Source organism: Sapajus apella, unplaced genomic scaffold, assembly GCF_009761245.1.
Source record: "Sapajus apella isolate SASKATOON/1434 unplaced genomic scaffold, GSC_monkey_1.0 scaffold22, whole genome shotgun sequence".
NCBI lineage: Eukaryota > Metazoa > Chordata > Mammalia > Primates > Cebidae > Sapajus > Sapajus apella.
Genome location: NW_022436962.1, coordinates 14,548,945 through 14,567,505, shown reverse-complemented (window position 1 = coordinate 14,567,505; position 18,561 = coordinate 14,548,945). Strand labels below are relative to the sequence as shown.

Here is an 18,561-nt window from a genome sequence, read left to right as displayed (position 1 = left end):
GAACTTCTCTTTATCTAATTTTTATCCTCCCTTTGAAATTTCCCTCTGCTTGGTTCTCTAATCCATCTTTATATATTTATTTTCATGTTCTCTCTCCTCTTGCCCTATCACTTCTTTCTCTTCTTAGAGGCCAGTCTCCTGATTCACTCCTGCTCTGCCAGAAGGTGGAGAATGAGATGGAATAGGCCCACCTGTTCTGGCCTGAGCTCTACAGGTGGTACAGAAGGCCCTGAGTAAGGCCTAAACGCCTGACTGCTCTCTCAGGTGGAAAAGATTAATAAAACTACTCCTTCCTTTCTGTGTGTGTGTATATACAAGGTATGGCTACTCAGAGTACCCATTTTATTTTTTCACTTTCAGTATTTGATAAATTACATGGGGAATTCAATACTTTAGTATATAATAGACTTTGTGTTAGATGACTGCCCAACTGTAGGCTAACGTAAGTGTTCTGAGCACATTTAAGGTATACTTGGCTAAGCTATGATTAACAGGTTAGGTGTACTAAATATATTTTTGACATGATATTTTCAACTTAATGGGTTTATCAGGACATGACTCCATTGTAAGTCAAGGAGTATCTGTACATATATATGTATATACACATATGCATATATCTTACATATATATTTCACATACATATATATTGTATGTATATGTGGGGGGTATGTATGTATGTAATGTGCTGGACAAATATGGAAATGATAGGGCCTAGATTTTCTGGGATAATCTAAGTTTCAAACATATTTCCTATACCACATGTCTTGAAATCTTTTTCACTATAAATTTTATAATCATGATAAAGATGTTATTCATCAGAATTCATTTATGGTTACTTAACATTCATAATTTACAAAGTACTTCTTTTTGCTATATTTTAGTGGATGTTTAAAGCATTTTCTTCTCAAGGGAATTAATATTTCACTTGTTGACTACAAAATACAGGACTACAGATGCTCTCAATGACTCTGCAATCAAATGATTAATATTGGCCCAACATTAATTAAAACTCTAATGGCTATAAATTATATAGAAGTGTTGTATCAATGTTAAAGTTACTGGGGTTGTGTAAAAGAAGATCTTTATTCTGAGGAAATATATACTGAAGTATTAATATGTAGAGGTAAAGGGCAATAATATACACAGTGTACTCTCAAATGGTTTAGAAAGCGCACATGCGCGTGCACACACACATCGGGGAAGGGGCAGCGGCAGGGAGCATGAATGATGAAGCAAACAGCACAGAATGTTGACCATGAGTGAATCTGGGTGGAGGTTATACAAGTGTTCTTAGCACCATCTTATTCTTACAGCTTTTCTGTATATTTTAAATTATTTCTATTTAAACAATTAAAAGAAAAATTCTCACTGCAATTGAAAGCCAAATCTTGGCTTTCAACAGAAAGGCCACTTCTTACCTGGATGTTTGAGAGGAAGCTTCCATTTCTGCCAAAAAACTGTGTATACTGCTTGAACTCCTTTTCAATTTTACTTATAGTTTCTTCTAGCTGCTGGATTTTACTTTCTTTCTGTCCTAGGCTCTTGTGTAGGTCAGAAATCTAATAACAGGAATGTGAGGAAAAATAAGGCCATTGAATGTAACGGCATGCATGTAAGTTAAAATCGTACTTGCAGCTAGGAAAGTATCTAGGAAAAAAATACGTATTTATTTCTAGGAAAATATTTATAGATAGAGTCCTACATAATTGTAGGAAGATTTTTTTTTTTTTTTGAGACGGAATATCACTCTGTTGCCCAGGCTAGAGTACAGTGGCATGATCTCAGCTCACTGTAACCTCTGCCTCCTGGGTTCAAGCGATTCTCCTGCCTCAGCCTCCCAAGTAGCTGGGACTACAGGCATGCACCACCACACCTAGCTAATTTTTGTATTTTTAGAAGAGATAGGGTTTCACCATGTTGGCCAGCATAGTCTCAATCTCCTGACCTTGTGATCCGCCCGCCTCAGCCTCCCAAAGTTCTGGGATTACAGGCCTGAGCCACCGTTCCTGGCTGTAGGAAGATATTTACAGGTGGTTCCAAAAAGGCACATCCACAGAATTTCTCATCAGCCTTTTCTATACCTATCCTACAATGATGGTTCATCTAATGACAGGACATCACTTGACTGAATTTACTTAACTAGTTCTCTTCATTCATTCAACATGCACTTGTTAAGCAACCACAGAAGCCAGGCACAGCAGAACACACCTGTAATCCAAGATACCTGGAAGGCTGATGGGGGAGGATCACTTGAGCCCAGGAGATTGAGTCCAGCCTGGGTAACATAGTGACACCTTGGCTCTTAAAGCAAAATAAAAGTAGCCTGGGCGTGGTGGCTCACACCTGTAATCCCAACACTTTGGGAGGCCGAGGCTGGTGGATCACTTGAGGTTGGGAGCTCAAGACCAGCCTAACCAACATGGAGAAACCCCATCACTACTAAAAAATACAAAAAAATTAGCTGGGCATGGTGGCTCATGCCTGTAATCCCAGCTACTTGGGAGGCTGAGGCAGGAAAATTGCTTGAACCCAGGAGGCAGAGGTTGCTGTGAGCCAAGATAGCACCATTGCACTCCAGCCTCGGCAACAAGAGCAAAACTCCATCTCAAAAATATAAACAAATAAATAAATAAAACTAAGAGTACTGATCACCATACCACATTAAATCCTATATGCATAGTATCAATAATAATAATAGCAAAAATTTGCTGTCTGTCATACCCTTTTATTCATTAGCTCTTGTACGCCTCAAAGAACCCTATGAGTTGCATGAATATTAGACTCATTTTTCAGTTAAGGAAACAGAGGTACAGCGTTTAAGTAACCCATCAGCATACAACTCAGCAAGTGATAGGCAAAACATGTAGGTAGCATATTGACAGATATAATCTACTTGAGGGAAACAACTAGATACCTAAAGCTGATCCTAGACAGCTCGTCTCTTATTCCCACATCCATTCAATCCGCAACAGGTGCCAACTTTAACTTTTACTGACAATAGAAAGAAAAAGACTCACATCCATTTCTCATTTCAGCACTAGCTTCAGTCTTCATTATTTCTCCCTTGGGCTACTACAGTAGCTTTCTAACTGGTCCTGCTCTACCGGTTCTACCCGCAACACACACTAGAGCATAAGCTCCATGGGAGCCAGGACTGGCATGAATCTCACAGTCCACTATGACCCCAGCAACTGGACTGGTGCCTGGCACCAGCAGGTGCTTGATAAATGTTTGTTAAACGAATGAACAGCATGAATGCTCCCCCTGGCTTTAGTCTTGTTCTCCTTCAATTTGTACTCCATACTGTGACCAGAATAATATTAAGAGAAAAATCTGGTCTTGAGCATTCCCTGCATAAAGGTCTCTAGCGGCTTGCTTTTATAGGTGACACTGGGCCCTACATGACCTGACCCTGGCTATACTTTCAGCCTCAAGCCCATTCACATTCCACATGCATCCTTGCCCAGCAAGACCACACAACTCTTATTTCCCATCAGGCCCTGCTCTCTCAGACACTTCTCTCTTCATCTAAAAACTACCACTTTTTAAGCCTCCACTCACAGGCACATCCTCTTGGAAATATTCCTTACTAGCACCACCCACCCAGACCACCTCTCAAGTTCCATGATACCCTGTGCACATTCTAGTGCATAAATCATCATTATCACACTTATAACTTGCTTTTTGTTGTTGTTTTGGTCTTCTCCTCCACTAAATTGTTTCTTGAGACTACATCTGCTTATTTCTTTATCCTCAGAGCCTAGGACAGTGCCTGGCACAGAAAAGGCATTTGATACATGTTTTATGAATGAATGCACAAATGGCTGAGAGAATCATTTGATCTCTGGCCCTAGAATCCTTTATTTAGACTCTTAGAGCTGACTTCTCCCTACCTGCCTGACCAAAAGCAAACTCCTTGTCTCTCTGTGCACCCTCACCTCTAACCTGCTCCAGTTCTGTAGGCCAATCTCAGTTAATATCATTACCACGTCCCCGTTTACTCAGCTTACTACATGCGGTTTACAACCTCAGAATGTCTCTTGATGCTCTCTTTCCAGCCCACTGACATGGCCTTGGTTGAGCATTCACCGTCACCACCACCACCTCCAGCATCTTGCTTCCACCTACTATTGAAGTGCTTCTTGTGTGTTAGGCATTGTGCTACTAGCTTAACCATCATCACAATCCCATTTACAAATGAGGAAACTTGGGATGAGAGATGAAGTAGTTTGTCCAAACTCATATGGCTAGTGTGCAGCCTGGCTGCAAACCCAGGCATTCTGGCTCCAGAGCCTTCACTCTTATCAATTGCCATGCTATTACCAACTGCCTTGCTTTTAAAAAACAAACAGAGCTCTTTGGGAGGCTGAGGCAGGCAGATGGTTTGAGCTCACGGGACCAGCCTGGGCAACATGGCGAAACCCTATCTCTACAAAAAAAATACAAAAATGGCCGGGTGCAGTGGCTCACACCTGTAATCCCAGCACTTTGGGAGGTCGAGGTGGGTGGATCATGAGGGTCAGGAGTTCAAGACCAGCCTGGCCAAGATGGTGAAACCTTGTCTCTACTAAAAATTTTTTAAAAATTAGCTGGGTGTGGTGGCACGTGTCTGTAATCCCAGCTACTCAGGAGGCTGAGGCAGAAGAATCGCCTGAACCCAGGAGGTGGAGGTTGTAGTGAGCCAAGATTGTGCCACTGCACTCCAGCCCTGGCAACAGAGTGAGACTCCATCTCAAAAAAAAAAAAAAAAAACAAAAAAGAAAGAAAAGAAAATACGAAAATTAGCTGAGTGTGGTGGTGCACACCTATAGTTGCAGCTACTCAAGAGGCTGAGGCGGGAGGATTTCTTGAGCCTTGGAGGCAGAGATCGTAGAGAGTCCAGATCGCACCACTGTACTCCAGCCTGGGTGACAGGGCCAGACCCTATCTCAACAATTAGCTGGTCAAGTATTTTCCAATTAAGAAACCTCCATTAGCTCCCTATTACTGAAAAAAACATTAGTTCAAACTTCTGGCCCTTAAAACTTTTCTGAAACAAGGCAGAGTATGAATGAATGAAAAAATAATTGAATGCACAGTTTTCAAAACTTCGTAGGCTACACGGAAGGCCACTGCAACCTGGATCCAACACACCAGTCTCCAGCCTTTCCCTGTCTCATACTCAGAAGTCCATTCATCCTAAAACCCCATTTCCTTGATCCATCAGAATTTCTTATGCCTCCCTGCTTCAGTGTAAGCTCTCCCTTTTGGATGTCCTTTTTCCACATTTTAATTGCTGAATCTTTCCTCCTTCAAGAGGCAGCTTGGATATCTTACCTTGGATAGTCTTCCCCAACTCACCCAGAATAAACTGCTACAGTCTTTGTACCCCAGACTGAGTTATAGCACGTTCTACAAGCCATGACAACTTACCTGTTTATATTTATTTTAGTTCTTCAAGGGTAGAGGCTATTTCTTCCTTGGTTCAGTGTCCCTAACAGCAAACACTGTGTCTGACATATGGTAGGTGTTTCTTGAATGAAAGGATGGATGAATGAGGCAACTGATACAGAAAGAACTTGAGAACGGTTACGAGGCAGCATGCCTTCTACCAAAGTTACTATTTAATTAGTCTTCCTAATTTTCTCCAGGATCTGACCCTGGAAACTCACATATCTACTTTAAAAGAAAAATCAGACATCAAAAAATCCTGTGCATTAGTAAACATCAGCTCCTTTTCTGAAAATGGATGGTTTTCTTCCCTACTTGGGCTTGAAAAGTCTGATCTTTTGAGATGTTCTAACAAAATAATTAACTTTCTTAAAAATTGATCAATAGGTCAGCATTTATTGAGGTTAATATGAGTGACACAGGAACTATGGCAGGCATTTGCATACCATTTCACTTAATAATCACAACTCAGTGAAATAAGTGTGTATGTATGCATTTGTCAGGCTGCAAAGCTTCTCAAAGGCAGGAGCTTAGACTTATCACAAAATTTATAAAATCCGTAGTGCTTGGAACACATAGTCAACTGTTGTTTCACAGTAATATTAATGTACTTAAACATCAAATTGCTAGGTACCAGGTATTAACCAAAAGGTGTGTAGATAGGCTATTGAGAGGCAGTTATGGTGTACCATGGGGAATACTTGATTTAGAATCAGAGGACATGGGTTTTGAGATTGAATTCTGCTACTTCCAACTAAAACACAAAAATTTCTCAGAACTCAGTTATTTCCTCTGTTGAATGATGGGGATGGACCCAAGGATCTTAATGGCACCTTCCAATTCTAACATTCTATAATTCTATGAGCCTGTTTGGCTACTTAATAGAAAAACATTTATCTCCAATTGACTTAAAATGAAATAGAGGAGAATAGAAAAATTCCAGCACAGAGGAAGCAAATCTCAGCAATTCTGTTGCTTCACTTTATATTTGTACCTTTGAAAATTTACCTGTTCTTCTAATTGGACGTTCTTTTCTAAAACCAAACGCATGTGCTCCCGTAAGGCTGACTGCTCATGTTCCTGCAGGTTCCTCTGTTTATCCTTCAATGTGAAGAGAAAAATAAGTCAGGTTGATGAGAGGCTCCAAAAAATGAGAGAGGTGGTAGGACATCTTAACAACTTTGCTTACTTTAATAGTTTAAACATGCAGCAGTCTCTAGGTGCTTTGCAGGAAAAATGACTCCAGTGGGTTCCTTTTCCAGCTTTAGGATTTTATTTATTTATTTTTTTGATAGCTTGCTCTGTTACCCAGGCTGGAGTGCAGTGGTGTGATTTCGGCTCCCTGCCTTTGCCTCCTGGGTTCAAGCGATTCTTGTGCCTCAGCCTCCCAAGTAGTTGGGAATACAGGCACCCACCACCATGCCCAACTAATTTTTATATTTTTAGTAGAGATGGGGTTTCACCATGTTGGCCAGGCTAATCTCGAATTCCTGGCCTCAAGTGATTCATCTGCCTTGGCCTCCCAAAGTGCTGGGATTACAGGTGTGAGCCACCATGCCCCGTCCCAGCTTTAGGATTCTACAAAAACCATGAGACAGAGAATCAGGCCAATACCAAAATTCTCAGTGCTGATTTTCTTCCTTGCTCAGGGAGTATATGACTGTGGGTTAAATGGAGTTATCATCTCTCAACTATTCCCACATAAAACCTATCTCCTTGGTGGTTTACCTTCAAATCAGTTTTAAGTCAAAGCCAGTTCTTCCTCCTGTCAAGCACAGGAACTGTCAAGCACAGTTCCTCCAATCACTGCCTGGCTGCCATGGGCAGAAGGAATGCCAGCTGATTTTAATTTCAGCCCATGCAAATTTGTTGCTCTCAAAAACCAAAGAATATATTTGTAAGAAGAAATGGTTGCTTTTTTCCTAATCATTAAAAGATTTATTTGGAGACTGCCTATATTACTAGTAAAATTAAATGTTTGTTAGGTGTTCAAGGTGATCCATCCTAACTAAATATTTGTCATCAATTTCCATTCAGGTTAGGGTTGGCCTCTTTGGTGACAGGCTGTTCTGAATAAGGTTCCAGAGAATAACTCCCCCTGCCATCCCAAGCTCTGGTACTGAGGCAAGTTCTAGAATACAAACCAACTGGAGATTTGGACCTGACTGTAAAGATCCTTTTCAGAGCTAGAAAGCAATTCTGCATTTTTTTTCTCTTTTTGAGACAGGGTCTCATTCTGTTGCCCAGGCTGGAGTGCAATGGCGTGATCTTGGTTCACTCCAATCTCTGCCTCCCTGGCTCAAGAGATTCTCCCACCTCAGCCTCCCAAGTAGCTGGGACTACAGGCACACACTACCCCGCCTAGCTAACTTTTGTATGTTTTGGTAGAGATGGGGTTTCACCATGTTGCTCAGGCTGGACAATCCTGCATTTCATTCACAAGAAAGGTAAAACCTATCCTTTTGGCAGCCAAGACCACCTCTGGTTTGATATGTGGCAAATTTATAGACTCTTCACTGATTTTTTTAAAGCCTTCTCAGAATATACATTTTTAATGGGTTTTAAAATAAAAGAAATATGTGCTTATGTCAAACAACATAAGATGAAGAATGATAAATAGAAGGCCTATCTCCACACCCAATTTCCTAGTCTTACTAGAGTAAGGCTATATATACATTTTTAACACAAATGAGAACATACTATATTTAATTTTTTTATATATATCTCATTTTTATCAGCTACATGGTATTCTAAAATATGAATATATAACTATATAGTTCATGTTTTAATGATGGACTTATAGGTTGTTTTTAGTTTCGGGTTTTTTTTTTTCCTATACAAACAACAATAAAATAAACATCTTTGTGTATATTTGTGTATGTGTAATCACTGTATACTTAAAAAAGGATATCTGCGGCATAAATCCTAGCAGTGGAACTGCAGGGTCAATGTGTGGATTCATTTTTTATTTTCATAGATATAACCAAATTGCCCAAAAAAGTGAGGTATCATAAAATGTTTTAATCTTTATCAATTTGATGACATTAGGTAAAATATTTCTTGTTGTAATTTATATTTATTTAGGAATGAAACTGAGCATCTTTTCTTACATCTAACAGCCAAATGAAATTTTTCTGGAACTGCCTATATGCCATATATCTTTGCCTATTTTTCCGTTAAGTTGAGTAAGTTATTAACATGAAGAATTCTTTGTATATTAAGGAAAATAGCCCCCTTTTCTTTTTGTCTGATCATATGTTGCAAACTTTTCCCTCCAGTTCATGGTTTGCTATTTGACTTTATTTATGGTATTTTTTAAAATCATATATAAGTTTTAAATATTTATTATTAAGTTTATCAAAATTATGACTTCTGGTTTTGTGATAATCATTTAAGAAAGAGCTGCTTTTTTTGTTTTAGTTTCTGGGTTTTTGTTTTGTTTTGTTTTTATTTTGAGACAGAGTCTCACTCTGTCGTCCAGGCTGGAGTGCAGTGGCACAACCTTGGCTCACTGCAACCTCGGCCTTCCGGGTTCAAGCGATTCTCGTACCTCAGCCTCCCCAATAGCTGGGAGTACAAGTGCCCACGCCAGCCACCACGTCCAGTTAATTTTTGTATTTTTAGTAGAGGCGGGGTTTCACCATGTTGGCTAGGCTGGTCTCGAACTCCTAACCTCAAATGATCCACCTATCTCAGCCTCCCAAAGTACTGGGATTACAGGTGTGAGCCACTGCACCAGCCTCTTTATTTTAAGAATAAAAAAATTCAGTCATTTTTCCTTCTAGCATTTTCATGATTTCTGAAGTAAACTTTTTATTTTGGCGTAATTTTAGATTTACAGAAAACACAGAATGATAATACAGAACATGATATATTTTAATGCCTAAAACTTTGATCCATCTGGAATCTATTCAAAAGACTGAAGTAGAAATCAAATTTTATTTTAATTTTGTATAATTCATGAATTATTAAAGTATTTAAAAGGTAATAACATACATATTAAAACACAATTTTAGTCCATTTTGTTTCAGTATACTTGGTGATATACAAGGATATATCACCATAAAACCAGGATTTGTAATCATGAGAGGAGTAACCCCAGAAGGTTTCCAAACCAGGTGGAGGCAATGGAATTGGAATTAGAAATAATTATTGTGATGGTTAATTTTATGTGTCAACCTAGCTAGGCTATGGTGCCCAATTGTTTGGTCAAAACAAGTCTATATGTTGCTGTGAAGGTATTTATAGATGTGATGAAAACAATTGGTAGACTTGAAGTAAGCAAATTACCCTCCATAGTGTGGTGGGCCTCATCCAATCACTTGAAGGCCTTCAGAGCAAACACTAAGATTTCCTGAAGAAAACGAGCTTCTCCTCAAGACTGCAGCATAGAAACTCCAGCCAGAGTTTCCAGATTGCTGAGCTGCCCTGTAGATTTTGGACTTGCTAGCCCCCACAACAGCAAGAGCCAACTTCTTAAAATAAATCTCTCTCTATATGTATATATTCCATTGGTTCTGTTTCACTGGAGAACCCTAAAATAATCAGCCTTAAATTTCTCAGAACTGTATGTCTTTCTCCATCCTCGATGGAACAGAGAGTAAACTGAACTTGCCAAGTGAATTATACAGTAGACTGTAGAGGCAGAAACAAAAGGCATTCCATACCGTTACAGCACAGCCATAGTGCTTAAAAGGACAGTCTTGCTCAGCTTCAGGACATACAGCCAGGTGTTCATCCACCTATGAAATGGATAGCCACAAGCATAAATTCATCACTGATTCTCCAACTGCAGCAATCGGGGAACCAAGGGTGACTTGGGAAGAAGGCAAGGACCAGGAGAAGGAGAGATGCCTGGCAAGAAAGAGCTATGATGAAAACTGGAAAGAGTGCGCAGGGCAAAGAGGAGGAAAGACCGAGACATCATTATCACGAGTATAATTTAAGCCCTGGGCCCTTATCTGTGGGATTTATCAAACACAGACCACAGTGATTACTAAAACTTTATCTTCCATAAAATCTACAGGAGGATTATTTGCAGTTACCTCAGTTTTTAGAATAATCTTCGAACAATTGTTGGGACAAAATACCGGGTATTCAGGACACAAGTTTTCCTCGTGATTCTGAAACAGAGAAAGTGCAATAAAACAAAGCCAAGGGTTGTCTTCCATGGCCTCACAGTGATTACACCTGTGTCTCTTTGGGGCTATATGTCATGTGGCTTACTTGCTACAGAAAGTTATGGCCTACTTCCAAAAAAGGATTAAAGATGTCTGCTTTCCAGGCATAAATTAACTTAATTGAAATATTAAATCTTCCAATTATTCCAAAAAAAAGTCATAGAACACAGGACTCAAAGAAGGTAGATTGCGGAACTGCCAGCATAACTCCTTCGGGACATGTAAAAAGTACCCATGGTTTCTTTTTAGGCCTACGTCCCGCCTCCCCAGCTACACTGCAGAATTCAGAGGAGACATTATCATCATCTCCTTGTGACTCATCACCTAGCATTCCTTACACATACACAGCACATGTTCAAATAATATTTTTGCCAACAATAAATGAATAGAGTGCTACCAACAAGAAAGTTTGAAGCTTTTTACAGAACTTCTCTCCAAAAAGCAAATTCTTTAGACCTAACTCTGTACAAAAATAAATGCAGGAATGTTCTTCTGGCATTTCACCTGATTCACTGTGACCACTCAGGCATAATTTAGCTCCATACAGATGACTGTTTTGTGTGTTGTTGTTGTTTTTTAATTTGAGAAGGAATTTCACTCATTACCCAGGCTGGAGTGCAATGGCATGATCTCAGCTCACTACAACCTCCACCTCACGGGTTCAAGCAATTCTCCTGCCTCAGCCTCCCTAGTAGCTGAATTACAGGCACACATCACCACGCCCAGATAATTTTTGTATGTTTAGTAGAGACAGGGTTTCACCGTGTTGGCCGGGCTGATCTCAAACTCCTGACCCCAGGTGATCCACTCGCCTTGGACTCCCAAAGTACTAGGATTATAGGCATGAGCCACCGCACCCAGCCATGTGTGTTGTTGTTTTTTACCTGTAGATGGATGACTACTACATCCTTTTTGCAATAAACGCATTTTTCCTCTCGAAACTGACAGTATGCACTCAAATGCTCTTTCAGGTCTTTTCGTAGGACTGGTTCCCGGCAGTTCTCATTAGAACACTGCACAGCTTGAAATAAGCACTGCTGAAGGTGATCCTGCAACAGATAACAACAGGCCAGTGGGACCCACTGAGCAGGGCAGTGGGAGGGAGGTCAGCTAGAAAGCCTAGAGAGGGATAGAGAACAGGGTGGGCAGCTGCGCAGAAAGGCTTGCACAGGGCAAGGCACAGGGTAGGCTCTCAGGGGATGCAGCCCACTGACACTGCTGAGGAGAGGGCATGGGGAGGGCTGCCTTGGTTGGGAGGAATTCAGAGGACAGGGGAAGATGGGTGAAGAGGAAGTACACCAAGATCTAATAACGTGCTCATATTCTCAGGTTAGTTCTTGGATATTTTCCTTAATTTACGAGTTCTTCAAGGACATTTTTATTTCTTTTGTGCACTCTTCATCCGAACCCCCAGCATTAAGTATGGGTCTATGCACAGCAGATGGTAAAAGGAAACAAGAAAAAGAAAAAAGGAGAGAAGGGCATATCCTAACTCAAGGAAGAAAGGCAAACGATGAAGATGAAAAGAAGGGAGAGGAAGCTATTCCAGAAACGATAAAGAGAAGGAGATGGAGGAAACACAGGTGTGCAGGCCCAAGAGAAGCTGGGAATGGTCAGACTGGTAAAATCAGGAAATATTTTTAACCATTAATGATAACTTATTGGCCATGTGTGCTGGCTCATCCTCATAATCGCAGAACCTTAGGAGGCTGAGACAGCAGGATCACTTGAGGCCAGGACTCAAGTCCAGCCTGGGCAACACAGTGAGACCCCAAGACCTTGTCTCCACAAATTTCTTTTTTTAATTTGCCAAGTGTGGTGGTGTACACCTGTGATCCCAGCTACACAGGAGGCTGAGGTGGGAGGATCAGTCGAATCCAGCAGTTTGAGGCTGCAGTAAGCTATGACTGCGCCACTGCACTCCAGCCTAGGTGACAGAGTGAGACTCTGACACAAATAATAAGTTATTTAAATTTTATTTTAAATATTCTCTAATGTCATTTAATATTATTAAATATTAACATTTATTTAAATTAAACATTTAATTTTACATTTAATTACTATTTATATGTAAATATATTTAATATATATAATATATATCAAATATAATATACTAAATATAATATTTATATTTATATAAATATATTGTATAAATAATATATTTGAAATTAATAAATTATAATATAATTTAAATATATAATGTAAATATTGTAATATATTATATATTTTATATATTTTTTAAAATATATATTTATATTGTAAATATATACTATATATTAAATTATATTATAAATATATATTAAATATATTATACTATATTAAATATATAATGTATTTAAATTATATATTCTATTCAATATTATAATATATTGAATAGACTATATATTAAATATATTTGGTAGAATATATATTAAATGTTATAATATATACTAAATATAACATATTATATAATAATATATATTAAATATATATTAAATTTATTATAATAATATATATTAAATTTATTATAATAATATATATTTATTATATTTAATATATAAATATATCACTATTGATATTACATATCATTCATATATATCATTAGTATAATATATCAATAATGTTATATATTAAATATTAATGTTAATATTTAATATTCTATATTTTGTTATATATTAAACACCACATTGATATTTAAATATTAAATGGTATATATTGTGATATATATATTGTGATATATACTATTTAATAGAATATATACTATTAGTATATATAACTTTAAATAAAATAAAAATCAAATTAATATATACTAATTGTATATACTAATTAATATATATGCAAATTGTATATACTAATTAGTATATATACTAATTGTGAGGCTGTATGGCCTGCAAAACCTAAAATAAAAATCTGGTTCTTTTTTATTTTATTTAAAGTTATATATATAGTATTTAGTAGTATATACTATTTAGTATATATATAATTTTTTATATATATACACTATTTAATATTATTTTGTCACATATTGTCTATAGCTGCTTTCCCTCTAAAATGGGACAGCTGAGTAATTGTGAGACTGTATGGCCTGCAATGCCTAAAATAGTTACTATTTGGCTCTTATTATTTTATATAAAGTTATGTATATACTATTTAATATTTGAGAATGATGACATGGACAGTGTTCATTCCCGGATTCTTCACATTCTAGATTATTTTATTTGTATTCTTATACTGTTTTATTTTTTATTTTATTTTTGAGTCAGGGTCTGTCTCTGTTGCCCAGGCTGGAGTGAAGTGGTGGGATCTCTGTTCCTTGCAACCTCCACCTCCTGGGTAAAAGTACTTCTTGTGCCTCAGCCTCCCGAGTAGCTGGGATTATAGATACACACCATGCCCAGCTAATTTGTGTATTTTTAGTAGAGACAGGGTTTCACTATGTTGGCCAGGCTGGACAGCCTATGTTTTTTTGTTCTTGTTTTTTTTTTTAAGACAGTCTTGCTCTGTCACCCAGGCTAGAGTGCCGTGGCGTGATCTCAGTTCACTGCAACCTCCACCTCCCGGGTTTCAAGCAATTCTCCTGCTTCAGCCTCCTGAGTAGCTGGGATTACAGGCGCCCGCCACCACGCCCAGCTAATTTTTGTATTTTTAGTAGAGACAGAGTTTTGCCATGTTGGCCAGGCTGGTCTCGAACTCCTGACCTCAGGTGATCCGCCCGCCTCAGCCTCCTAAAGTGCTGGTATTACAGGCATGAGCCACCACGCCTGGCCAACATTCTAGATTTTTAAAAGCAGGCATATCTCAATGAAAACCTTTGAATCACTGAAGTTATTGTGATGCTGGCAAGTTACCAAAATGTTAGAGAACTTGTCCCTCTGAGGGTCCTTTAAAACAAAATTGGCAAGTGAAGACTCACAGGCCAAATCTGGCCTGCTACTTGTTTTTATAATTAAAGTTGTATTGGAAAGGACCCACACCTATTCCTTTACAGATTGTCTATAGCTGCTTTCCCTCTCAAATGGGAGAGCTGAGTAATTGCGAGACTGTATGGCCTGCAAATCCTAAAATAGTTACTATCTGGCTCTTTTTAATTTAATTTTATTTTTTTACTGTTTGACTCTTAACAGAGTTTGCTGATCTTCTCTCAGAAGAAAAGGCAAACAGTTTTTTGACAGTGAGAGAAATATAGGTATTCTCACTCATGTCCGGTGGTATGAATCATCACAGGTGGAATCCATCTCTTCTCCAAAATTTGTTGATGCTACATCCTCAACTCTCACCCAAAAAGTCAACATTCATTGAAACTCTGCTACCTATAAGATTCAACACCTTACCACACAAGGGGGTAGGCGGGAAACAAGGAATGAGGGGAAATGTAAAAGAAACAGGTGGAAAGAAACCAGCCCCTGCTCTCCACAAGCCTGTGATCTGGTCACTAAAGCTGTTCAATGGTCCATTTCAGCCTCATTTGCTTTTTTGGCTTAGTGACAACAAAGTTGGGGAAAAAGGCCTCCCTCGCTCTAGGACTTGACTATTCAAAACAAGTGGCAAAGGACACATGAAAACATACCAAAAGTTCCATGAACCTCCAAAGAAGTCCCTGGGTTAACAAGGAAATCATTTACACATTTATAAGCTCAGTGCCTGGGGGATTTGGAGTGATAGAGAAAAGACTGAATCATCTGAAATATGTGTTCCAAAATGTGTGGGTGTGCGGGGAAAATTTCAGCAGCCTCTCAGCAATTCCCTAGGAGTTAGAGATGCCTGAGTCATGTTCACTTGTAGTGTGATCAAACTTGACATGGGCCTGCCAGGCAACGACAAGTTTCTAGCTTCCCATTTAACCACCTTCCCTAGCTGGAGGGAAGAGCAGCTGGCCTTACTTCATTTTTAAAGGCACTCAATTCCCCTTCACTTACATTTCCCCTACGCCTTGTTGGTTTGTCTCTCCTGTCAATGCTTTTTACCTTTAACCCGCAGCCTGTCTCTGCCTTGGTCTGAGTGATCCGCCATAGATCATAAACCCCACGAGGCCAGGCCTCACAGTTGCTGGGAAATGCCTACGACACCACCAAGTGAGAGAGCAAATGCTTTCAGGGAAGGACCTCACAACTGTGTCTTTCTGTAATCATCCCCGGGGTCCCACCCAGTTCCCCCAAAATGACATATTCTCGAGTGTTTGTTTGGTCCAGCATGTTCTGCACCCTCTCATTTGGCTCAATGATCCCTACCACACAATTAAGGTCTAGTGGATACAAGATGTCTTCCCTGCGCTCCATACAGGATGAACCTCTTCACTCATACCTCAGCCCTAGGGGTACCGCAGCACTGTAGCCACCTGTATGGCTAGACTGGGAATCTCTGAGGGCAATCCACTGAATCCCTGTTACATGCTTAGCTCAGTAACTGTCTCATAAAGGGGTTCAATACACATCCCCGGAAAAACAGCAAAGGTAAATACTGTTCATGAGTAATACCAACCTGGTACCGGCCCAGAATAACCTTGGCATTACATCCAGGAGCATTGCTGCAATATACATATAAGTTGAGGACTTCTCTTTTGCAGCAATTGTCTTTAAAAACCTAAAAGGTAAACATAATAGGTTTCACACACTTCAAAGTTTTACGGCAATGTGAATTAAGCTATTTTAATTTGGTCTTCAAGTATACCTCAACAGGCAGGTGGAAACTTCCAGACAACTGCTGGAATGGAAATATTACACCACACTGAAAGAAAAGGCTGTCTCCGATATACGCTTTTGACAAACCATCAAACATACAAGCCAGGTAACAATGCCCAGTGCAACACGCTACAGCTAGGCAAATCTCATGGTGAACTTGACCCCACATTCTCAAAGGTGAGGAGGTGAAGCTTAGCCAAGAGTGATGCTTTCAGCTTCCTGTCCCAGAGTAAATGTATCACTCATCAGACAGCATTACCCAGGCTGTGCTGGCTTGCTATTTTAGCACAAACCAGGAGCCAACAAACTGTAAGGGGTCAGATAGTCCACATCACAATTGTTTCTGATGTCACTTTTCAACTCCTCCGTATACAATACCTAAATGAATGGGAACAGCTATGTTCCAATAAAACACTATTTATGAACACTGAAATTTGAATCTCATATCACAAAACCTTCTCTGGATTATTTTAAATAACTTTATTTTGAAGTAGTTTAAGACTCACAAGAAGTTGCAAAAATACAAGGTTTCTATGCATCCACCATTACATAAAAAGAGTTTCTTAGCTTACGGGCCATACAAAAATGGGTGGCAGGTGGATCTGTCCCAAGACTGTAGTATGCCAACCCCTGGAATAGTAGCTCAGACAGACACTAAGTACAGCACAGCCCTGTTGTAGATATTTACAAAATACATTATAAGAAGTATAGAGAAGGCGCATATACAGCAGACCAGAGGCTGAAGGGAAGCTTCTGCTTAAACATCCTGCAACAGAATCCTAAAGGAAGAAAATTGAACTTAAAGAGGAGTTTTAAGGGAGAAAATCTTCATGACATGGGACAGACAATGGTTTCTTAGATACAACACCAAAAGAACAAGCAACCAAAAAAAAAAAAAAGAAAAAAAAAAAAACAGATGAATTAGACTTCATCAAAATGAAAATTTTTTGTGCTTTAAACACACTACAAGAAAGGGAAAAGACAACCCACAGAATGGAAGAAAAATATTTGCAGATATTTATATCCAGAATATATAAAGAACTTTTTCTTTTTCTGAGGCGGAGTCTTGCTCTGTCACCTTGGCTGGAGTGCAGTGGCATGATCTCAGCTCACTGCAACCTCCAGCTCCTGGGCTCGAGCGATTCTCATGCCTCAACCTCCCAGGTAGCTGGGATTACAGTCGTGCACCACCACACCCAGCTAATGTTTGTATTTTTTAGTAGAGACAGGGTTTTGCCATGTTGGCCAAGCTGGTCTCGAACTCCTGGCCTTATATGATCTGCCTGCCTCAGCCTCCCAAACTGCTGGGATTACAGGCTATAAACAACTTTTATAATGCAACAATAACAGGCAAATAACTCAAGTTTTTAAAATAAACAAAGGAAATAAATAGGCATTTTTAACAAAGAAGATATACAAATAGCCAATAAGCACCTGAAAAAATTCCCAGCCTCATCAGCCAACAGGAAAAGGCAAATCAAAACCGTAATGAAATACATTAGCTGGAGCTAGTATAGGAAGGAGATAAGGAAGAACCAGGCAAGGAGACTTGGGGTGGAGGAGGGATGTGGTCAATAAAGACCCAAACAAGCCTCTGAAACAGGGCTATGAGTAGGCTCTGATATGGCCCCACAGCAGAGGAATGTCGACTCCAAGGAAGGTCTCCCTTGACCACTCTCCTGCTCCAATCTCTATGTCCAATTCATTGACTTCTTCTCTATCACCCTGAGAGCTGCTAGACCAATGCAGTGACTTTCTTACCTCCTGAGATTTGATGACCTCCTTATCTACAGGGCAAATTGGCACTGTGTTTAATTCTCTGGAGAGAAAAATAAAAATGGAGCCAGAGTTAGGTGTTTACCTCAACAGCATTTCCAAAAGCAGCCCCAGGGCTCTAGCCATGCTCTAGCCCTGGGCAGGCTGGTCCCTGTCTATCCATGCTGTTCCCTCTACCCAGAAGGTGCCTACTGCACCCCTCCTTCAGCACCTTCCTAGTCTCAGTTTGCCTGAAAAACTTCATGCATCCTCCAGGATGCAGTCAGTGGACAAAACTAAATGCCCTTTGTCCTTTGTTTATCACACTGTACCACAACGTCTCCTTCTCAGGACTGGAACATTCTAGAGGGCAAACATGGGGTCCTGTTCCACACTGTAGCTCTTCAGCATGAGAGCACAGAACACACAGTTGCTGAAGGTACAAACACATGAAGGAATGAGGATCCACTATAATAACCCACTTTCAAGTTTTGGCAGGGTAAAATGACTGCCTTGTTTCCTATGTAACCCCCCAAAGT

At 39.5% G+C, this 18,561-nt stretch overlaps 1 protein-coding gene and 1 long non-coding RNA gene across 7 annotated transcripts in view; one reads left to right on the top strand and one right to left on the bottom strand.

Moving 5' to 3' along the window:
* Positions 1-18,561, bottom strand: part of TRAF5 (TNF receptor associated factor 5) — a 49,826-nt gene that overhangs the window by 2,536 nt on the left and 28,729 nt on the right. For 4 of the 6 annotated variants that reach the window (XM_032289150.1, XM_032289146.1, XM_032289147.1 and 1 more), the window contains exons 3-9: positions 18,029-18,086; positions 16,068-16,169; positions 11,495-11,659; positions 10,476-10,553; positions 10,098-10,172; positions 6,439-6,531; positions 1,419-1,559 (exon numbers count right to left, since the gene is read on the bottom strand). In XM_032289150.1, the coding sequence (XP_032145041.1) occupies positions 1,419-1,559; positions 6,439-6,531; positions 10,098-10,172; positions 10,476-10,553; positions 11,495-11,659; positions 16,068-16,169; positions 18,029-18,086 (712 nt within the window). The remainder of the gene's footprint in view (positions 1-1,418; positions 1,560-6,438; positions 6,532-10,097; positions 10,173-10,475; positions 10,554-11,494; positions 11,660-16,067; positions 16,170-18,028; positions 18,087-18,561) is intronic. The other 2 variants (XM_032289151.1, XM_032289152.1) reach the window with 2 other exon arrangements.
* Positions 82-1,028, top strand: LOC116558882. Its single transcript, XR_004272218.1, has 2 exons — positions 82-318; positions 946-1,028. It is a non-coding gene; the product is annotated as an uncharacterized LOC116558882 (long non-coding RNA).